This window comes from Carcharodon carcharias, chromosome 20 (genome assembly GCF_017639515.1).
Source record: "Carcharodon carcharias isolate sCarCar2 chromosome 20, sCarCar2.pri, whole genome shotgun sequence".
NCBI classification, from domain to species: domain Eukaryota; kingdom Metazoa; phylum Chordata; class Chondrichthyes; order Lamniformes; family Lamnidae; genus Carcharodon; species Carcharodon carcharias.
Genome location: NC_054486.1, coordinates 72,504,590 through 72,528,805, shown reverse-complemented (window position 1 = coordinate 72,528,805; position 24,216 = coordinate 72,504,590). Strand labels below are relative to the sequence as shown.

At 40.7% G+C, this 24,216-nt stretch overlaps 1 protein-coding gene across 4 annotated transcripts in view; it reads left to right on the top strand.

The window, feature by feature from the left end:
• The first annotated feature begins 101 nt into the window (after positions 1-101).
• trmt61a (tRNA methyltransferase 61A) overlaps positions 102-24,216 on the top strand; it is a 55,380-nt gene continuing 31,265 nt past the window's right edge. Inside the window, exons 1-2 of one of the 4 annotated variants that reach the window (XM_041214471.1) lie at positions 102-173; positions 21,487-21,849. In XM_041214471.1, the coding sequence (XP_041070405.1) occupies positions 21,519-21,849 (331 nt within the window). In that variant the 5' untranslated portion in view covers positions 102-173; positions 21,487-21,518. Of the gene's footprint in view, positions 174-809; positions 1,590-2,151; positions 2,239-21,486; positions 21,850-24,216 lie in introns of those variants that run through there. The other 3 variants (XM_041214473.1, XM_041214472.1, XM_041214470.1) reach the window with 3 other exon arrangements.

Genomic DNA, 24,216 nt, shown 5'->3' with positions numbered 1-24,216 from the left:
GGGCTCCCATTGGCTGGTAAATTTAATCCCATTCACACCACAGTCTGTCAATCAAAGAGTCGCGCGGCTCCGCTCGGGGTGAGGTGATGTCATCACCCGGCGGCCAAGGACATGTGTGGTGACGTTTTTGGCGTGCGCCGAGTGTCGGGATTCCATTTGTGGCGTGTGGGTTGGTGAGTTTTTACTTCCTTTCGACATGTGCGTTAGAAGAGGCTTTTGGGGTCAGGAGCGCTGAAAATCTGTAAGGTTACCGAGGCATTCACTAGGTTACAGATTGTCCACCCTCAAACTTGGTGCTTGTGTGCGCGTTTGTCAAGGAAGACCCTATTAAAGCAAGTAGAGTTGCTAGTATATCATGATTTTGAGATTATCAACACTAAATTTGCCCCGTTCTGTTTCCGAGACACCTAGGTTTGTACTCCATTCTATATTCAGATATTGCAGCTCAAACTGGGAGCCCGTGAGGTACTGTGGGCCATCATCATCAGCAGAATTGTGTTCAACAATCTGTAAATTCATGGCCCTGTATATCCCTCAGCCTGCCATTGTCATCAAGTCAGAGGATTGTTGAGGTGCAGGAGAACATATGAGCAATAGCACCAGGCATTGTTAAAAATGAAGTACCAACCTGGTGAAGCTGCAACATGAGGCTACATGCATACTGAACAGCAGAAGCAGCATGTGACAGATAGAGCAAAGTGATTTCACCAACAACAGATCAGATCAAAGCTCTGCAGTCCTGCCACACACACTCATGAATGGTGGTGGTAAATTAACTAGAGGAGGAGGCTCCACAAAGATCACCATCCTCAATGATTGGGAGCCCAGCATGTCAATGTAAAAGATAAGCCTGAAGAATTTGCAACTATCTTCATCCAGAAGTGTCAAGAGGATAGTGCATTTCTCATGTCCCAAGTATCAGAGATCCTAGTCTTCAGCCAATTCAGTCCACTGCATGTGATATAATGGTTGGAGACTGTGTATACAACAATGAGCCTTGACAACAACCCAGCTTTAATACTGACGACATGTGCTCCAGATACAGCTGTGCCCCTAGCCAAGTTATTTCAGTGCAGCTACGGCATTGGGATCTACCCAGTAATGTGAAAAATTGACCTCCAAATCACACATCATCCTGACATCTCCACAAGAAAGTAAGACACATCCAATCTGGACAATTACCATCCCATCAGTCTACTGTCAATCATCAATATAATCATAGAAGATGCAGGAATGAAAGTAACTTAACTTTCCCACTGGTGTGGCCGTATTGCAATCCCTGTTTCCCACCTCCACTCCTAGGCAAAACTTCATGGATCCCTTTGCAAGACTTTGATACTCAATGCCACTACCAATACTCTAGAATAAAACTTTAATATTGGAATAAAAGCCTGAACTAACCTTATAGCAACTCCTGCCTTGGTCCCTACAGCCGATCTCATTGCTCTCCCTGTTCTTCTCTTGCCATGCCTTGGGATGAATGTGCTGCATATCAGCCTTTTCCAAGCCACAGTTTCACATATGGCATGGGATTCCACTGAAGGAGTCCCACACATGAAATGAAGAGCAAGTCCACTACTTGACGAGTGGTAAGTGTGGTCCATTTCACTGTAGTGATGTTATTCATTGCACTGAATCCCCTTTCGCAGTCAGTGTTGCTTGCAGCAAGGGTGTCTGCTGTAAGGACATTTTTTTAAGTTTTCAAAGTTTTCCTCCAGAAAATCTTGAATTCCACAAATCCCAAGTATGTTTCCTACTGATCAATTGAGAATCAATGCTCTCATTTCCTTTTCTTCAAAGTAGGGATTCTCTGGACCCTCTTACCATTTGTCAGGATTCAAAACTGACAAATTGTTAATTAAGTTATTTTAATCAGAAGCCCTTTCTTCGTATGTGCTTTGATCGTATTTGTTTGAGACAGTTGTGAATAGTTTTGACCTTATGTTGTCAACGACTGCTTGAATGAATTGAGGCGAGTTGATTCTGGGGCTTTTTCCAGCGCCATTTGGTTTGGTGTTTCTTTATTTTCATTAGGTTGTCTGCTTTTGGAATGGTCATTTTTCGTTTTTGTAACATCTCAGACAAGTTTTTCAGTTATGTCAGCACATCCAGCATTAAAGAAAGGTTTCTGATCAAATTTACAGAACACAGCTTTGAGGGTAGTCTTGAAATTTAACACATTCCCTTCTGTCTCTCGACCGGTCTTGTGAGGCCTCCTCAGTGTTTTGCCAAAGCAGGGTAAGTTTGTTAGACTGCACTAACTGTTCTCCACGTTGACGCCATTCACCTTAAATTGAATACTTTGTAGATTTTTTTTGAAGTGCAATGCATAATTCATTGGCATGAGCACTCGGTTCACGAGAGTTTTTTAGTGATTGACTATACAACAGATATACCGTGTTTAAAAAAGTCTTAGTCATTTGTACCTCCAGTGACTGCTAAAGCTTCATCAACAGCAAATTCCAGTCTATGGTTGAGGCATTGCTATAATATCACGTTAGAAAAGTCCATTTGTAGTAGTTTTCCAGCACCAGCTTTGACTCTTAATATCACATTTGCGCCATCACTACAAAAACAGATCAACACTTCGAATAATAGTTCTTTAGTGAAGCCACAATACAGCAAGCATTTTAAAATTTCCCCTTTAATGGCTTCTGCTGTTGCACTTTGCAGCTTAATCAAATCCAGAGGGAACATAACTGGCCTCAATTCCATCTATCCTGACTTGCAAAAAAATTATGAGAGTTGAATTTCCAGCGAGAATAATAAATCAACAAGTACAGTAATTTTTGACTTATTGTCGATGATTTTGTTGACAATTTTCTTTTTCATTTCAGTGGACATATGGTTGATTATGTCTACACAAACTGGTCTACTATGCAACAAACCCTCCATTTCAATTCTGTTGATTTGCTGTAGGTCACAGGCTCTTGTGGTCACTGAGTAGTCGATTTGTTTTGAAAATGTAGTAAACTGTACAGAATATATGAACAGTACTTTCAAATGCCGCTTCTTCACTTTTAGCATTCAGACTAAGAAGAGTTTCTTTTTTAACCATGGCTTGAATATTTTCAGCCTTCATGTGAGCTGCAGGTTTCTTTTTTCTTGCAAAGGGAGGACTGTTCTGTCTCTTTATTCTTTCCATACAAGGATATTTCACAAGAGGCCCAGTTTAGAGAGATGTTAACCCCTCCTGCAGGGTGCAATTTCAAATCGGAAATGTCATGACATACTGTGCACCTAGGTTTACCACCAGAAGCAAAAAGTCAGTAGTTATTTTTGAACTCAAATTACATTTTTGACCACACAGCAGGGTATGGTTGAGTCTCAGTTTGCTTACCCAGCAACTCAGCAGTTTCATTTGTCTCCTCTCTTTGTGATGGTTCACATGACAAAGGTGTAAAAGTGTCAGTGTTTTTACCCTGTGGATGACCTTCAGCTTCTTCATTTGTTGCTGTTCTTTTTGACTGACAATCCCCCATTTCCTCACTTTTACGTTTAAACGTACCCATTAGGGTCTGTTGAACTTGTATTTGCTTAGGTGGCATTTTTTTCCCACTATAAATTGCGCACCTGACACGACAGACTTAACCAATAAGAAGCAAGCAGTTACTATGGCACTCAAAAGCTAACGTTTCGAATCACATGACCGCCTTCTACCTGACAAGAAGTTAAAACTGAAGGGGAGCATTTTGTTTCTAGAGAATGTAAAATATATCTCATTCAAGCGATAAATCTGATTTTCTGTTATTAATACAGTTAAACTTAGTCTATTTTACCCATTTGTACTGAATGCTTCAGCAACTTTCTTACCAGTATGCCATACCAGACAGTACTGGCTTACTTTCACCTCTAGGAAGATGTCATTGACAGTGCTATCAAGTAACACTTAATCCACAAGAACCTGCTCATCAAAGCTCAGTTTGGGTTGTGCCAGGACCACTCGGCTCTAGGTCTCATCACAGCCTTAGTCCAAATATAGACAAAAGAGCTGAACTCAAGAAGTGAGTGAGGGTGACTGCCCTTGCCATCAATGTAGCATTCGCCAGAGTGTGGCATTAAAGAGCACTAGCAAAATTGAAGTCAAGGGGAATCGGGGAAAATTCTCACTGGTTGGAATAATATCTAAAATATAAGAAGATAGTTGCGGTTGTTGGAGGCCAATTACCTTAGATTCAGAACATCACAGCAGGAGTTCCTCGGGGTAGTGTCCTAACCTGACCATTTTCAACTACTTCCCTCCATCATGACGTCAGAGGTGAGGATGTTGCCTGATGATTTCAGTGTTCGGTACCTCAGATCCTGAAGCAGTCCGTGCCTACATTCAGCAAGACCTGGACAATATTCAGGCTTGAGCTGATATGTGGAAAACAACATTCGTGCACGCAAGTGACAGGCAATGACCATCTCCAACAAAATATAATCTAACCATTGCCCCATGATATTTCAACAGCATTACTAGTGCTGAATTCCCCCACCATCAACATCATGGGGGGTTAGCATTGACCAGAAACTTAACTCGATCAGCCATATAAATACTGTGGCTCCAAGAGCAGGTCAGGAACTGGGAAGTCTGCAGCGAGTAACTCACCTGACTCTCCAAAGCATGTCCACCATCTATGAGACAAGTCGGGAGTGTGATGGAATACTCTCTACTTGCCTGAATGAGTGTAGATCAACAACATTCAAGAAGCTCAACACAATCCAAGACACAGCAGCCCACTTGATCCACCACCTTATGCATTCATTCCCTCCAGCACTAGAACACATTGGTTGCAGAATGTACTATCTGCAAAATGCACTGCAACAACTTGCAGTGTTTCCTTTGACAGCACCTTCCAAACCATGACCTCTATCACCTTAGAACAAAGGCAGCAATGCATGGGAAGCAATTTAATTTCTACTACGTTCAAGCCAGACTGTCTATCAGTTTAGAAATTATTGATAAACTCTGCATTCCTATCTCATGTTGTTGCAAATTCATGTGCTGTTCAAAAAATGCTGTAGAATGGAATTCTCAATTTGATTTAGTGTCAGGAAGTCCCTGGTCAGACACAACACGGCCAAAAGCAGAACAATGTTCTTTCTACTTTGGTAGTTTAACCACAAACCCTCCGAGTTCCTCCTTTGAGTAAGAGAGTCATTTTCTTTGGCAATTTAGTGCCAAATTGAGGCATTTTTTTCATGAGAAACTGGAATGAAGCTGTTTAAGCTCAGTTCACCTAAGAACCTTACGATCAAAGCGTGTGGAAAATTTTGTCTCTTCAGCTTGAATTGGATTTGATTTTGGAGGTGAATTGTTTAGTAACTTGGGATGTATCATGCAGTTCTCAACTGTAGGTGATTTTACAAGAGAAAATCAACTTTTCATGAGTTTATGTAGCTATTAATTGGTATATTGTTTTGGGTTCTGCCTGTCAGATACAACATCTTCAATACTATTATTCTGTCCAAGTGCATCATATGCACATGTTTAATGATGAGATATCTTTTCCCAAGATATACTCATTTTAAAATGAACAGTCACCTCAATGATAGACTTACAAAGTTTAGCATAAAATATCAAAACTTAATGAGTTTTTGCTTAGCTGTCTATGAATCAGTGCCATTGCACTTCTCATGTTAACTGGATTTGAAGTATAAAATGCATGCTTGGTGCTTATTGCTAAATCGTCACACCATTCATCAGCCTTGCAGCCTTTGCACTAGTTGTTTCAACTTATTTCATTTGAAATCACTTGTGAAATTATTTGTCTCTTATATGCTGCTGTTTTCTGTATAGCTATTATTTGGTTTATGATTTTTAGCTGTGTTTTTTATTTGCTCTCATGCCTTGAATCTTTCCTTTTATAATCATCTGGATAAATGTGACTTTAGAATTAAGCACTCCACTGACTTCCAGCTTTTAGCATTCACTGGCCTACAAGGCCATTGCTTTGCCCCACTCCCTCATCTAGGATCCAGTTTTAGTCACTTTAGAAATTTAAATTTACACATTCACTAAACGCTCACTGTTCCTTTAATGCAGATTTGTGAACAGCTTGCTTTGCATGCCTTGTACCTGAGGATATTCTGTAGAGTCTAAAAATTAAAATAGAATGTGACAAAGACTTACAATCCATGGTAAGGTGTTTCACAATATAATATCCTACCATAAAAGTGTTTGTCTCTTTATACTCTAACCTCATTTACACATTTGGTATGAGTTGGAAGATAATGAAAATAATCTGTGTAATTCTGTATTGTAACGCAGGAGACAAAGTTGTGTCATTATGGGACACAAGGAGGACTTTGATTCATTGAGTCCATTCCGGATCTCAGTAGAGCAATCCAGGTCAGGCCTATTCCCCTGCTCTATCCAGGGAGCTCTGCAAGTTTATTTCCCTCAAGTGCTCATCCAATTTCCTTTTGAAATCATTGATTGTCTCCACTTCCGCCACTCTCGCAATAAGTTTCAAATCATTTCTACTTGCTGTGCAAAAGGAAGTTCTTCCTCACATCCCCCCAGTATCTCTTGCATAGAACCTTAAATCTGTGACTCCCGGTTCTTATACCATCAGCTAATGGGAACAGCTTTTGTTTGTCTGCCTTATCTAAACCTGCTGTAATCATGTAACTCTGATTTCTAAAACAATAGTTCTCAGGGTGTGGGTGTCATTGACAATTCCTAGTTGCTTTTGAGGTAGTAGTGCTGGACCTTCTTCAGTAGCTGTAGTCCATGTGGTAAAGTTGCTCCCACGATACTGTTGAGTTGGAAGTTCCAGAATTTTGACACAATGATAACAAAGTAATGAGAACATATGCTCAAGTCAGGATGGCATGTGACTTTTAGGCGATTGTGTTCCCCTCCATCTTCTGGCCTTTACCTTCCAGGTGGTGGAGGTTATAGATATGCAAGGTGCTGCTGAGGAAGCCTTGGTAAGTTGCTGCAATGCATCTTGTAGATAATACATACTGCATCTGTGGTACATTAGTGATGGTAACGTTGGTGTTTAAGCTATTGGATGGGGGGTGCTGACCAAGTGGACTGCTTTATCTTGGCCAGTATTGTGCTTTAAGTGGTGGTGGCTCTGCAGTAATTCATGCAGATGGAGTATTGCATCACATTCCTGACCTGTGCTTTGTAGGTCATGGAGAGACTTTGGGGAGTCAGCAGGTAAGTTACTCACCTGCGAATACTCAGCCCCTGACTATTTCCCAGTGGTTAGGTTAGAATTGCACTTCACAAGCATTCAAAATTGTTGTATAAAATATATTTAAATATAGTTGAGGAGAATAAGTGAGAGTAAATAACGAATTGCTTTATCAGATTCAGGTGTTTAAAATTGGAGTTTTATTGGACAAAATGGTTACTGACCACTAATTGGATTGCTCACTAATTAATTAGCCATTAGCAGTCTTGTATTAAATGAAGACTAAGAAGTGAAGATTTCTAGTATTTGAATGAATAACAATACTTTTCCAATGAATCTTATACAACAATTATTCTTAAAGGTTTGTGTGATTTTTGGCCAAATCTAGGCATGTTAAAGTTTGTCCAGATGAAAGAGATAATACGGTTCTGTGCGCCAATAGCAGTGATTATTTATTAAAGCTGTGGCTGTTGGAAAAAGTGAGGGGTAACTTCTTGCTGGTCTAATACAGCATGATGTAACCTCATAACGTTGGTTGAAATAAGGTTTCCTTTTGAAACTGTTGCACATGAAATTGAATTTTTGAACTGGGGTCTCTTTGTAAACTGTGCATGTTTTGTGTAATGAATGTATTTCTGATTGATTACTTTCCCATTAAAAGAAAGTAGCAATACAGAGCTAGCTTCAAAAAAACTTACTGCAATGTGCAAACATTACACTGTGTAATATGCATGTGGAATATTGATCCAAACAAGATTATTTCCTTCCTGGAAGTGTTTCCATAAGTGGAACTGTTCCCAGCAGTGGAACACTGAGGATTTAGGGTTTAAAAATAGGTAGCATCACACAGGGTATGACCCATTTATTATAGTTCAACAACATATTTTCACAAACAGCAAGCGTTCTTCTTTACAGAGCGCATTTCATACAACTAGTTAATTGTACTAAGAAGTCAGTTGCTATGTACTTATTCTACATTGGTATCAGATGCCTCTACTGCAGTTCTGTATGCTCTTGGCATTGCCTTTTAGGCTCCCCACCGCTTTCTGGGGAAGAGAATTTCAAAGTCTAACAAACCTCTTGAGAGAAAAAAAATCCTCCTTATCTCTGCCTTAAATGGGAGGCCCCTTATTTATAAACTGCCCCCTGGTTCTAGACTCCCCCACAAGGGGAAAAATCCTCTCAGCATCCACCCTGTCAAGGCCCCTCAGAATCTTTTATATGTTTCAATCTGGTCACCTCTCATTCTTCAAAACTCCAATGAGCATCGGTCTAGCCTGCTCAACCTTCCCTCATAAGACAACCCATTCATTCCAGGAATAAACCAAGTGAACCTTCTTTGAACTGCTTCAAATGCAAGTATATTCCTCCCTATGTAAAAAGACCAAAGCTGTACATGGTACCTCAGATGCAGTCATACTAAATTCCTAAACTGCTGGAGCAACACTTCCCTAATTTTATACTCCAGTCCCCTTGTAATAAAGGCCAACATTCCATTTGCCTTCCAAATCACTTGCTGTACCCGTATGCTAGCTTTTTGTGTTTCATATACCAGGACACCCTGATCCATTTGTACCAGATTTCTGCAGTCTCTCCATTTGAATAATATTCTGCTTTTCTATTCTTTATGCCAAAGTGGACAAGTTTACATTTTCCTATATTCTCCATCTGCCAGATTTTTTTGCCCACTCACTTAACCGATCTGTACCCCCTCACAGACTATGTGCCCCCTTCACAACTTGCTTTCCTATCTAGCTGCCATAAACTCGGTCTCTTCATCCAAGTCATTGACATAGATTGTACATAGTTGAGGCTCCAGCCCTGAACCCTGTGGCGTTCCACTAGCTACACTTTGCCAACCTGAAAATGATCCATTTAGCCCGACTTGTTGCTTCCTGTTAGCTAACCAAACTTTTATCCATTCTAATCTGTTACCCCAATACCATGAACTCTAATCTTGTGTGGTAACCTTTTATAAGACACCTTATCAAATGTATTTGGAAATCCAAATACACCATAGATACTGGTTCCCCAATATTCATCCTGCTTGTTACTTCTTCAAAGAACTCTAATAAATTAGTCAAACACAATTTCCCTTTCACAAAACTATGTTGACTCTGCCTGCTCTATTATGATTTTCTAAATGCCTGCTGTTACCTCCTTAATAATGGATTCAAGTATTTTACCTGTGACAGATGTTAGGCTAACTGGCCTATAGTTTCATGCTCTCTGTCTCCTTTTTTCAGTAGGGTTGTTATGCATGGGCTTTTTCACTGGGACCTTTCTACAATCTCGGGAATTTTCGAAGATTACAACTAATGTATCCACTATCTTTGCAGCTGCTCCTTTAAAACCATAGGATGCAGGCCATCAGGTCCAGGAGACTTGTCAATCTTTCATCCCAATAGTTTCCCAGTACCTTTTGCCTAATGATCGTGATTGTTCTAAGTTCCTTCCTTTTCTTTTCCTCTTGATTTTCAACTATTCTTGGAATGCTTTTTGTGTCTTCTACAGTGAAGGCTCTTACAAAATACCTGTTCAATGCCTTTTCCTTGTTTCTCATTATTAATTCCCCAGTCTCAGCCTCCAAGGGACAAATGCTCACTTTAGCTACTCTTTTCCTTTTTATATATTTGTAGAAACTTGTACTGTCTGCCTTTATATTTCTAGCTAGCTTCCTATCATACTTTAATTTCTCTTTTGTTTTGTCATTCTTAGCTGGTTTCTAAAATTTGTCCGATTTTCTGACCTACCACTAACCTTCATAATATTGTACGTGTTCTCTTTCAATCTGATCCTTAACTTCCTTAGTTAGCCAAGGAATGGTGCATCCTTCTCATAGAGTCTTTCTTTCTCAATGAATTGTCAATATGGTTATAAAAATGTTTTCAAATCCTACAATTGCGGTATTTAGGGCCAAATACAATACTTTTTTTAAAAGAAAAAGCTGCTCGTTAAACTGAGATCACACAGGTGGAAAGGGTGTCTTTATGCAATCAACATAAAATCGTTTGAATCAGTTGCCTTTATGTATAGTATAGCTTATTTCTCAGCTTGTCATTAGCTGCTGCTGTGTGTGTGTGTAATCGTTGAGTTTGTCATTTGAAGGTATATTTGATGACTTCATAACATTTCTTGGGTTTTTTTCTTCCTGATCTGGAAGAATACAGAAGGTGGGTATTGTATAATATGATAGGCTAAGAATTCTGCCAAAACCTATACTTCAATATATTTAAACCAAAAGTTATATTTAATATGACTCCTTATGGTATTCTGTATGGTATACAAAAACAACTGGCTTTTCTAAAGGTGGTGCATACATTTTCTCTTTTGTCACTACAGCTTTAATATCTAGCCTTGCTAATTGATAAATAGCTCAAAGGTTTAGGTGAGATGGCAATACGTAGAATTTAGATGAACAATCTGAAAATTAGAGAAAAGGCTATTTTAATTTATCAAGGATAATTGTTTAAATAGTATACAGTAATGTAAAACTTGTTATTTAGGGAAATTTTCAAAGCCAACAGTTGAAAAAAAACTTGTCTAAAGATGTGCTTGATTGTTTCTGCATCACCTAAAAAACAATCCACAAAACTGTTAACATACCTCCATCCTGTCTTCATTATAAGACTTTCAGTTAAAGTTCTCTCTTAGTACTAAGCTCACTGAACCATAAATCCCAACTATTCCTCATGCTCCATTTAGTGTTCAGTGCATTGTGGGACACTGATAAACCATTTAGTCCTGGAGGTCCTATTGGTTGAGAGAGTAGATATGGATGCATGGGAAAATCTTTTAATTGCAGGGACAAAAGCAGCTGCCATAATTCAGCAGTTACATCACAGTCTATCTACTAATGGTCTTAATGAATGTTCCAGTAATGCTGGAATAGAGCTTCTCAAGCTGATTAAAGCACTTCAATCAGCTCTGGTTTCCAATCCAGCAGAAAATGAAGTAGGAAGTTCATTGTTAACATGTTCACCAAAGCAACAATCATTATATTGAAAGTGAATATTATAAAAACATAAGTTCTTATGTTCTTACACATATTATGATAAATGTATTTACATAATTTTTGTATTTGAGAAAATTGGTATCTCTTTGAAAAATAGGGCACCAACTTCCACTTGTAATGTGTTTCTTTTTCTCATGTTGCCCATTGGATGGGCCTGGGATGATTTCAGTGGAAAACATTTGATTATATAAATTCCCTCAATCTGAAAAGTCCACTGCTCATCCCAGTCGAAATGCTGGGAGTTCCCAGAATGAATTAAAATGTTCATCAGTGTATCTAGTTTGTACAGTGAGTATTGAGTCGTACAGATTATGAAAGGTAATAAATTCAGTTCCTAACCTGTCCCGAGTTATTTTACTGCAGAGGTGGGAAAGGGAGGGGTGTTAGTTTTGTTTTATTACACTCTAGGTTAATGAGTGAAAAGCAACAATCTCTCGCGATTGACCTCTTCCTGGAAGCATGGGCGTGTCAATGTTGACTGAAGATAGGCGTGGACTTGGTTGTGATAATTCTACTCTTAATTCCATCCCCCCCACGCCCCCCTCCCCCATCCTTGAGTGATAGAATAACCTGCCGCACTGAAATATGTTTTTAAGATTGCCATGGGCAAAGCACTGGAGGTGCCTGGCAACTCCGGAGCTGTACCCCAGCAAGGAGAGCAGCAAGTTAATTATCAACAACCCTAAATAGGACAAGGATATCTGAGAACTTCTGTAATTGTTCAGCTGCATAATTCAGTGTGTCTGCACTCTTTTTATTTAGAGTTGCTGTAGTATTGCCAGATTGGCACTTTGACAGGACTAGATTTACTGCCTTGGCTGTGTTAGGCAATTGTGGCAGATCAAAAATGTTTTCCCACACTTCCTGATGGACATTTAATGTAGATTAAATTATCCATGCTGCCACGTTGGCTGTGTCATTTAAAAAAAATAAGTATTTCATGTAGATTTTTTTTGTGTTTCTGCTATCAGGCCTGACCTGAGAGATTAAGGAAACTGGGCCTGCATTCTAGAGTTTCGAAGAATGAGAGGTGATCTCATTGAAACTTACAAAATTCTCCAGGTCATTGCAAGGTGGATGTTGGAAGGATGTTTCCCCTGGTTGGTGAGTCTAGAACCAAGGGGCACAGTCTCAGAATAAGGGGCAGGCCAATTAAGACTGAGATGAGAAGGAATTTCTTCGCTCAGAGAATGGTGAATCTATGGAATTCTCTACCCCAGAGTGCTGTGGAAGCTCATTGAGCAGGTTCAAGACAGAAATCGATAGATTTTTGGGACTAATGGAATCAAGGGATATGGCGATAACGTGGGAAAGTGGCATTGAGGTAATCGATCTGCCATGATCTAATTGAATGGTGGAGCAGGCAAGACAGGCTGACTGGCCTACTTCTGTTCCTATGATCCCTGAATAATTATGGAAATGGATTTTCGGATTCTTGTGGGGTCAGTGGGAACCATGAGGTTCTCTGAAGTCACTTAAGGTTATTAAGCCTGGGTTCCCTGATTCTTCAGTCATTTGAAGCATCAATCAATGTGCCAATAATGAGGGGAGCAGGACATTGGCTTCAAATGAAAACACAAATAGTGAAATTGGAGTGTTGTCTGCTCATACATTTATTGCTTGGTTTGCCCTGTCAAGCTTCTGCTCTGGAGACTACCAACCATTGTTGCATACACCCAGCTTGAGCCTTACCCGACTTATTGACATTTCTGAAAGCAGTCATTGGTAATCTTAGTGGCAGAAAGCTTGTGAACCACTCATAAGCTATTTGCAGATTCCCAATAAGGTCTTTGAACCCACTTTGAAAACCACTGATTTAAAAGGGTTTGTGATCTGTCGCCCTTTTTGATACTTTAGAAGGAAAAGAGAAGCAGAACATGCAGCACCTTTGTTGTGTTTTCAGTACATCCCATAGCCCTTCACATTCAATGAATACTTTTTGAAGGGCAGACACTGTTATGTAGGCAGACATGGCAACCAATTACCCAAATCAAAGGTTCTATAAACAAATAATTAAATAAATTATTATTTTTGTTGGTTTTAGTTGAGGAAGAACATTAGTCAGGGCAGTGAGGAACTCCCTGCTCTTTGTGAATAATACCATGGGATCCTTTGCATCTATCTAAGGTGCCTCAGGTGGGCCTCAGTTTAACAACTGATACAGTACTTCAGACAAGGCAACATTACCTTAGTGCGGAACTGGAATGTTAGCCACCCTAGATTATTTGCTCAAGTTGTGGAATGGTTCTTGAGTACATGGTGTAGGTCTCAGTGTTAGCACTCTCTGCTCTCAGTCAGAAGTTTGTGGACCCACCCCATTCCAGAGACTTAAGCACATAATGTAAGCTGATACTTGAGAACTGTACTGAAGGAGTGTTGTATTCTTGGAGGTGTCCTTTTTTGAATGAACATTAAACCGAGTTCATATCTGTCTGCTGAGGTGGATGCAAGCGATCCTATGGCATTGTTTGATGAAGGAGAGCTCTTCTGATATCCTGACAAGCATTTATCGTTCAACAAACACAACTTCATTTTAAAAAATAGACTATTCAACTTTCTGCTGTTGGAGGTCTTTCTATGTGCAAATGTAGGCTTTACCTACAATAGTGACCACTTAAAATTACTTTGTGGAGTATTTTGGGATATCCTAAGGTCATTAAAAAGCAATATATGACTTCAGGTTCTTTCTTTCTGTAAGCCCATAAGATGTAGGAGCAAAAGTAGGTCATTTGGCCCATCGAGTCTGCTCCACTGTTCAATGAGATCATGGCTGATCTGATAATTCTCAACTCTACTTTCCTGCCTTTTCCCCATAACCCTTGATTCCCTTACTCATTAAAATCCTGTCTATCTCATCTTTGAATATACTTAACGACCCAGCCATCTGTGGTAAATAATTCCACAGATTGACTACCCTCTGAGAGAAGAAATTCCTCCTCATCTCTGTCTTAAATGGGCGACCCCTTATTCTGAGATTATGCCCTCTGGTCCTAGACTCTCGCACAAAGGGGAACAACCTCTCAGCACCTACCCTATCAAGCCTCCTAAGCATCTTAAATGTTTCAATAAGCTCACCTCTCATTCTTTTCAACTCCATTGAGTACAGGGCCCAACATACTCAACCTCTCCTCATAAGAAAATCCCTGCATCCCCAGGATCAACCTAGTGAATCTTGTCTGGACTGCCTCCAATGCATGTATATCTTTCCTTAGATAAGGGGGCCAAAACTGTTCACAGTATTCTAGATATGGTCTAACAAATGCCTTGTATAGTTTTACCAAGACTTCCCTATTTTTATACTCCATCCCCTTTGAAATAAAGGCCAACGTTCCATTTGCCTTCCCTATTACCTGCTGAACTTGGTATGTTGGCTTTTTGGGATTCATGGATGAGGACTCCCAAATCCCTCTGTGCTATAGCTTTCTGCAGTCTTTCTCCATTTAAATAATATTCAGCTCCTCTATTCTCCCTGCCAAAATGCATTACCTCACATTTTCCCACATTATATTCCAGCTGTAAAATTTTTACCCACTCACTTAAGCTGTCTGTATCCCTTTGTAGACTCCTTGTGTCATCCTCACCACTCGCGTTCCCACCTACTTTTATGAAATCCGCAAACTTGGTGATAGTACATTTACTTCCCTCATCTAAGTCTGTAATATATATGGTAAATAATTGTGGTCCCAGCACTGACCCCTGTGGCACTCTACTAGTTACAGGTTATTCTCTGCCCTACGGAATAGCTACTGTTAGGGGGTCTATAGACTACACCCACCAGTGCCTTCTTCCCCTTGCTATTTCTTACCTCCACCCATGTGGATTCTACATCTTCTGACCCCAGATCATTTCTTGCTATCATACTTATTCCATCTCATATTAACAAAGCTACCCTATCACCCTTTCTTTCCTGCCTATCCTTTCGAAAAGTCACATACCCCTGAATATTTAGTTCCCAGCTTTAATGATCTTGTAACCATGTCTCTGTAATGGCTATAAGATCATACCCATTAACTTCTATTTGTGCCGTTAATTCATTTATTTTGTTACAAATACTATGTGCATTTAATTAAAGAGCCATTAATTTTGCCTTTTTACCATTTTTTCCCCCTTTGACCCTATTTGCTGCTGTTTTTTATGTTTGTACACTGTCCTGTCCTGTCATGCTGGTTGTCAGTACTTAAATAACTGCCCTGCAATGCTGCCATATCCTGTTGCTTAGTTAGCCTACATATCACCTTTCCAGAAACAACACCCCCCCCCACCCCCCTCATTTAGTTTGAAGCCCTCCCTACAGCCCTTGTTATTTGATTCGTCAGGACACTGGTCCCAGCATGGTTCAAGTGAAGCTGTCCCACCAGAACAGCTCCCTTCTACCCACCAGTACTGGTGTCAGTGCCCCATGAACTGAAACCCATTTCTCCTACACCAATCTTTGAGCCACGCATTTAACTCTGAAGTGAGAACGCTACCAGCTGAGTCATATATCTTTTTCCCGAAACATGGACCTGCTAGATGTTAATTTTGCTCATTCCTGTGTCTCCAGCACCATTTTGTGTGCAGATCAGGGATTTGGGGTATGCATCAATATTTCAGGCAGGAAATATTTAAATCAGCTATTTTACAAAGTTTGGAAATTCAAGACCAAGAATACTTTGTAAGCTAATTCTATGGTTAAGTCTCCAACTTATTTTTATGATTATTTTACAGTTAATACCAGTTTTTGCCTTTGGACCATTTAATGAATATATTTGCAAGCATTTATTTTTTGAAATTTTCATCCCAACTGAATATTCAACAAAAATCAATGATCTATTCTAAACCAGTTTAATTTTCCTGCTTATATAGTGGTGCTTTTGACATCTTTCCAAACAATCTTTTCTAACTAGTGCCAATTAATTTTGGGTGTCAAAGATGCAGGAGAATAGCATTGTTGCAGCTGTTGCCCATTTGCCTTCATCCTTAAGCTGTCTGAGCCTTAGATAATAGACATAGAATTCCCCATCTACTAAGCTGATGCTACCTATTCTTTATTCAACAATTCCGCCTATTGAACTGTTTTCATCATAAGAACCATTAATTTTTCTGGACCCAAAAAGACCTGTCACTTGATCTCGGGTCAAACCTATCCAATGCTTCCAAGTTACTCCATCCCTTTACTATCCATTAACACAATCAACTGTTTCTTTGCCAGTTTGTACTGTGTTTCAGTGGCCTTACCCACTGCTTTTCAAGCTTTTCTGTGTGGAAGGTCCCGCTGCAAATATTGACAGCTCCAAGGTGTAGATCCTCTTCCTAATTTCCAAAAGATAATGTATAGGAAGATAGTGCTAACACTGCCGAAAAACATACACAACAGCAGAAATAATGTGCTAGTAGGTCAACAGGCACTGAAAGAGAAAATGATAGAGAAAAAATTCTGACACTGCTTTTGTGTGTTGGTGTGTAGGGCACCACCTGACAGGCACTACTCCAGTTTAAAAAAATCCCCGATCTTGTTTGGTAACTTGCTCTAAAGCAGTAACACCACTTGGCTAACAATTTATGCCATGCTATATTTAAACCTTTCATTATAGTGGATAATTCCCTTCAATCAGTCATGTCAATACCCTTCATCATAAAGATGTCAACTAGTTCACTTCAAAGATGTTTTTCACGCTCCCCTCTACACTCTCAAGGATGAAAATATCTTTATTACGAGGTGACCAGACTACATATAGTTCCCTAAATGGAGTCCAACCAACATCTCAAAAAGCGGTACCTTTTAAATTCTATTCAGTCTCTGATGATGCTAATCGGTACCTCATTTGCCATTTTTAACTGAGCCTAAGCAAACCTGATTTACACTATGAAGGATAAATAGTTTTTCCAAATGCTTTCCTAACTAATAGTGTGAAAGAAAACATCAGTGCACTACAATCCCTGTAAGTCATGTCCCATTTGTTTTTGGTACCTTGCTCCCATTCTAATTATTTTACATTAGAACAGGAGTAGACCACTTAGCCCTTCGAACCCTGTTCTTCCATTCATGGCTGACCTACAATCGAGCTACATTTCCTACCTTTATCGCATATTCATTAATGCCTTTGGCTAAAAAAGCAATCTCAGTTTTAAAATTAACAATTTTATTGACCTAAGATCAATTTCCATTTGTGGAAGAGAGTTCCAAACTTCTATCACTCCTTGTGTGAAGCAGTGTTTCCTAACTTCACTTCCAATCAGCTGGCTCTACCAAGAGCCCTAGACCTGGACTCCCCAACAAGCAGAAATAGTGTAGATTGGAGAAACTATCAGTTCCCTTAATAGCTTGAAAATGTTGATTAATCTTCTCAATTCCACGGGATATAACCCTAGTTTATTTAAACTCCCCTCCTAGCTTAATCCTTGGATTAAACTGACTCTGTGCTCCCTCCAAGGCCAGTATATCCTTCTATAGTATGGTGCCCAGAACTGCTCACAGTACTCCAGGATGTGTATTGTTGAATAAAGAAATCACCTTACAATTATTCACATTGGGCAGGATTTTGCCCTTGGTGTGTGGGCTCGGCGGGGACGATCGGGAAGCCAACCACCGTCTGCAATCGGCATGGCAATGCAATTTCATGCTGGTGGGCCAATTAAGGCCCGCCTAGGATGAAAGGCGGCTGGGGAAGCTCCGAGAAGAGACGGGTGGGGGCATGATGTCCACTGGGTCCAATGGCAACCCGGCGCCAATTCAAAAGCAACCAGAGGATGACCGCCAAGGTCATCAAGGCCAACAAGGTGACAGAGTCAGCAGGCTGTCTCCAATGCTGGTGCCAGCAAGGGGGAGCACCTAGACGTAGCACCCGCAAACTTTAATGTAAAGCACCTTAAGCACAAGATGATGGGTGATATTTTGTACCCCCATTTCGCTTTAACTTTTTAATGGTGTGATAAAGAACACCAGCTTATGTTCATTCAGATATGTTTCACATGCACAATTGGGAGATCTTATTTTGTGCTATTGGCCTCGTATGCATCATTTGTTCTGTAGGTGCAGGGTAAGCCATTATGTAATGATGGACATGCGTCTCCTGAAACTTTATTGCACAGGCAGAGTGTATGTTGGTAGCCAAGGAAATGGTCCTCTCCGGGATCGAGTATGGAGCCTGCAGCCCTGGTATGCGATGGTGGTTCTTATTGGTAGGCTAGCTGAAGGAGCATTGGATCAAAGCATCCCGGGTGTCACTGCCTCCCTGTAGGTTACCCAGGTCAGTGTCCATGCCCTCAGCGTTCTCCTCACTGTGCTCATCTTCGGACTCACTACTGGACTCATCATCTGTGGTCTGCGCAGCTGTGTCAACATCCTCTTCCTCCACTGGGTCCACCCTTGCCAGTGCCAGATCTCGGAGAGCGCAGTATGCAATCTCTATCATTGACACGTGCTCTGAGGGATATTGCAGTGTGCCCCCTGAACAGTCCAGGCATCGGAAGCACATCTTGAGAAGACCTATGGTTCTCTCCACCACCACCCTTGTGGTGGCATGGCTCCTGTTGTACCGCTGCACGGCCTCTGTTCTTGGGTGGTGGAGAGGCATCATGAGCTACCTTTTGTGGGGATAGCCCTTGTCATCCAGCAGCCATCCATCCAGTTGGGCTGGAGCACTGATGAGCCTCGGCGCCTGGGAGTGTCTCAGGATGTAAGTGTCATGGGAGCTGCCAGGGTACGTTGCACAGAGTTGCAGAATCTGCATTTTGTGATCTCACAGTATCTGCACATTTGTGGAGTGGAATCCTTTCCTGTTGACGAAGGCACCCGGCTCACCTGCTGGTGCCTTGATGGCCACACGTGTGCAGTCGATTGCACCCTGGACGTAGGGGGACCCAGCAATCGTTCCAAAGCCTCTGGCTCACTCAGCCGGGCAGGCCTTGTCTGTATGGTAATAAATGAAAGTCAATGCACACCTGAACAGAGCTTCCATCATCAGTTTGACACAACTAAAGGCAGCTGATTGGGAGACTCCACACTCATCTCCCACTGAGCCCTGGAAAGAGCCAAAGGCATAGAAGTTGAGGGCCTCTGTGACCTTCAGAGCCACTGGCATGGGGTGTCCACCCACACAATCGGAGCTGATCTCAGGGCCGACCCTCTGACAAATGGAGGTCACTGTCCCCCTTGAGAGACAGAGCCTTCTTCGGCATTGCACCTCGGACATATTTAGGTAGCTGCATCACTGTCTGTAAACCCTGGCAGCGGGATAGTGCCGTCTTCTGTGGCCCCTTCCACCTTCGACTGCCAGCTGGCCCTGCCCCACTTGTGCCTGCGCCTCTACTCCCAGAGGTCACTCCCCAGGAAGCTGCATCAGGACACCTGGCCTCCTCTCCCTTCTGCCCCTCTCTTCTCCGTCAGAGGAGGTGCCACCAGCGGAGACCACAATCTCCATTACCAGGGTTATGGAAGGCTGTCTGATACCTGGAAGAGCCCACATAGCCTGAATTCTCCAGGGGCCTGGAAGACACCAATGAGTCCTGAAATGAAGCCTAGAAATGCTCAGAATGCAGCTCTGAAGCGAGATGAAGCTGTCCAGTTCACAAAATCCACCAGCAGCACACGATCTCCAAAACTCCTCACAACTCATATTGACAATGCTGCTGGCCCTTCTTATCCTGCCTGTGGATGAGCTTTTGCAATTGTGGCCTGCCCGTTTTGCCAATGCGACAGCTGAAAATTTGCGCAGGCTAAGTAAATTAAGCAACAATTGATGTGTCAAGGGACTTATCTGGCCTCTTAGTTAATAATGGGCGTGCCTTCGTCTCCCTCAAGCGTCATTTCATGCTTGAGCTGGTTGGGCGCTTGCCCGCCTGGCGAGCGAAAATTTCTGCCCATAGTACCTGATACCTATTTTAAGGATCTAAATCTTTCAGAATCTATTCTTTTTGCCTCTTCTGCAATCAAAGATTTTGTTTCAGCCTGAAAAGTTTTAACAAATGGCTATTAATTTCCTGATTTAAAGCCATTCTAATAAATTCAGAACCTTTTGTCTACTTCAGCTTTAATTGTTGATGTAGAACTATATTGAAAGCATTCAGGAAAATTTAAGCACCCAATTTTTTTTTTGCCATTTTTTTCTCTGTGTCCTCTCTGGGGAGGTGTTGGCTAATTGCTGGTTCCATTAGTGCTAGCACCATTTTGTATCAAACTCATATATGAGCCTTGCCATCTGGCATTGGGAGCTAATCAACTGTGTGTGTGGGAGAGTGGTGAAATTAGGTGTATAGATCAAATTCCCATTAATTTAACATTGAATGATTTTCTTTCTGGCGTATGTTTAATTACTTTCTTATTTTTAAGTACATGTTCCAAATTTGGTAAACTTACCAAAATATTAGACCATCAATAACATCAGTCCCTTTCTCCTTTTAAGAACATAAGAAATAGAAGCAGGAGTAGGCCATTCGGCCCCTCAAGCCTGCCCACCATTCGGTAAGATCATTGCTGATCTGCTCCAGGCCTTGACTCTTCTTTCATGCCAGCTCCTCATAACTCTCAACTCCCTGATATTTTAAGACACATTTGTGTGAGCAGTAGTTTACCTATTTTCAGAGCACTTAAATATGTAATTACATTCTTATTTGCATAGATTTTCCATTGCTGTTCCTGAGATTGAGAATGTCAGCTGTCCTTCTTTCTAAATAAAGATAGGTGTGTTTAGACTACTTATTAACTCCCTTTCTTTGTCCCTGGATACCAGATTACCAATATCATGATGAAATGAACCGATGCTTTCTTTAACACTTTTTTTCCCCAAATATGTATGTAATAAACGCTGCTTGGAATGTTTAAAGTTACCATTCAGTGTTCTTGGCTTTTGGTTTTTGACTTTTTACCCTGCTTTCATATTACCTGATCCTCCTGGCTACTCCATTCCTATTAACAACAATGAAATGATTGATTTGGATATTTCAGAACAAATTTTTTGGTGATGTTACTTGAGGGAAAAATGTTAACCAGGATACTGGAGAGCACCAACTTCCTCTTTCTATCCTGCTTTCCCATCCATCCTGCCCCCAGCCTGGTAATAAGACCAGTTATAGAAGCTCCATTGTGGCCCTGAATGAGATGGGATAATGACGCAGATCAAAAATAACTGTGGGACATTCTTAGAGCATATGACTCAATCTTGCCCATTTACAAACTAAGCTATCGGAAAAATGAATTGTGTTGTTGTAAAGGGTGCCCGTTCTACTGAATCCATATAAAAACTTTAACTGCAAATTTATACCTCTCCTACTACAGTGGGGTAATAAAAACAAATGTTGAACTTATTGATGTAAAAATGTTACCCTGATATTCTTGTCTGCTTTGTTGTTTTTTCCTAGGTTGTGACAGTCGTTGTATTCCATTCACAGAAATGAGTTTTGTGGAGTATAGAGATGTCATTCAGAATGGTGACACCGCCATCGTCTTCCTGGGCCATGATTCAATGTTTGCAATCAAAGTTCAACAAGGCGGCGCAACGCAAACAAAATATGGGGCTATCAAACACTCAGCTGATCTAATTGGGAAAAAGTATGGGTCAAAGGTTACATGCAGCAAAGGAGGTTGGGTATATATACTACACCCAACTCCAGAACTCTGGACCGTGACTCTTCCTCATCGGACTCAAATCCTCTATTCCACTGATATCTCTATGATCATCATGATGCTAGAGTTGAAGCCAGGATCGATTGTCTGTGAGTCAGGTAGGTTATCTGAATAACATAGAACCTGAGCATGCAGATTTTTTTACTTGTACTGGGAATATTCATACATACCGCAAAGATATTTATAGCTTGACTAAATTTGCAGCAAGGAAAGATGTTCAAATTCTTCAATGCATGCCCAATTTTCTCTGGATAAGATGCCTCAATTTACTTGCTCAGCTGCTGAATTTAATTTTCAAGTATGACCATTTCCACAATTGGAGATAAAACTGTTTTTCTAATCTTCTCTATGCATGATGGTAGAAAGTGAGTAACATTGCATTTCTTGTTATTTAGGAATATGAAAAATCTTGCAGAAATAACTTGTTATTCATCTTGTATGGCACATACACAAGCTTTGGGAATATAATTATATATTATTTCAAACTCTGCACCTTCTATGTGGTTAGGTAGATATTTAAAATGCCATGGCTTAGTTAAAGAAGGGTAAGACTACTTACTGCCTCAAAGCAATACTTATGTATATTTTTTAAAAATACATATAAAATCTTATTAACTAATGATTTATGTTGTTTGTGGGATGTTGCTGTTGCAGACATTCTTTATTGCATGGGGGAATGGAGTGTAAAAGTAGGGAAGTTTTTCTGTACAGGGCACTGGTGAGACCACATCTGGAGTACTGTGTACAGTATTGTTCTTAATTAAGGAAGGTTATGTTTGCATTGGAAGCTGTTCAAAGAAGGTTCATTGGCTGATTCTGGGGATGAAAGGATTGTCTTATGAGGAGCTTGAGCAGCTTGGGCCTATACTCACTGGAGTTTAGAAGAATGAGAGATGATCTTGTTGAAACATATAAGACTCTTTGGAGACTTGACAAGATAGATGCTAAGAGGATGTTTCCCCTCATGGGAGAATTTAGAATTTGGGGCACAGCTTAAAAATAAGGGGTCTCTTATTTAGGATGGAGCTGAGGAGGAATTTCCTCCCCCGGAGTGTCACTGGTCCTTGAAATTCTCTTCCGCAGAGAGTAGTGGAAGCTGGGTCATTGAATATTTTTACGGCTGAATTAGACAGATTTTTGATTGACAGGGGAGTCCAGAGTTATAGGGGACAGGCAGGAAAAATGGAGGAAAGGCCACAATCAGATCAGTCATGATTTTATTGAATGGCGGAGCAGGCTCGATGGGTTGAATGACCTACTCCTATTTCTTATGATTTTGTGAACAGTTGCTCTATTTGCCTGCAGGATAGTCACTGCCTTCAAAAATAACTCGTTATGTGAAGAGCTTTGAGGTGTATTACTATATAAATATTCTTTCAAATGGACATAAAAAGTCTGCAAAGGGATATGGATAGTTTAAGTGAGTGGGCAAAAAATTGACAAATGGAGTATAATGTGGGAAAATGTGAACGTGTCCACTTTGGCAGGAAGAATAGAAAAACAATATATAATTTAAATGGAGAGTGTGCAGCCCTCTATGGTATAAAGGAACCTGGGTGCCCTAGTACATGAATCACAAAAAGTTAGTATGCCAAGGAAACACTTGCATTTATACAAGAACTAAGAGCAGGAGTAAGTCGCTTGGTCCCTTGAATGTGCTCTGCCATTCGATAAGGTCATGGCTGATCAGATTGTGACCCCAACTCCACCCACCTGTCTGCCCCCCATAACTTTGGGCTCCCTTGTAGATCAAAAATCTGTCTAACCCAGCCTCTGCTGCTCTCTGGGAAAGAGAATTACAATGGCCCTATGAGGGAATAAAAATTCTCCTCAACTCCGTCTTAAATAGGAGACCTTTAATTTTTAAACTGTGTACCCTTGGCCTTGACTTTCCCATTTCCCACAAACACTCCACTCAACATCCACCCTGTCAAGTCCCCTCAGGATATTATATGTTTCAATAAGATCACCTCATTCTTCTAAATTCCAATGTGTTATAAGCCCAACCTGCTCAACCTTTCCTCATGTACTAACCCCTTCATCCCAGTAATTAGACAAGTGAACCTTCTCTGGACTGCTTCCAATGCAGTTATATCCTTTCTTAAGTAAGGAGACCAAAACTGTGTACAGTACTCCAGATGCGGTCTCACCAAGGCCCTGAACAGTAATGCTTCCCTCCTTTTATACTCGATTCCTCTTGCAATAAATGCCAGCGTTCCGTTTGTCTTCCTAATCACTTGTGCCTTGGAATCTGTAACTCATGTTACATTTCATCAGACTATTCTGTTTGTTTATTTACTTTTAAATTTTAGCATTAATGGAAGCTAATGTCAGAACTGGATTTAACTTGCCTTCAGAGGTGTTTGGCTGTTGTCTTAGAAATTTTGATATGGAAAGATTGACACTGGGGACAAAGTATTAAGCTTTAACTTTATTGAGGATCTGGTTTAAGTACCTAGTTAATT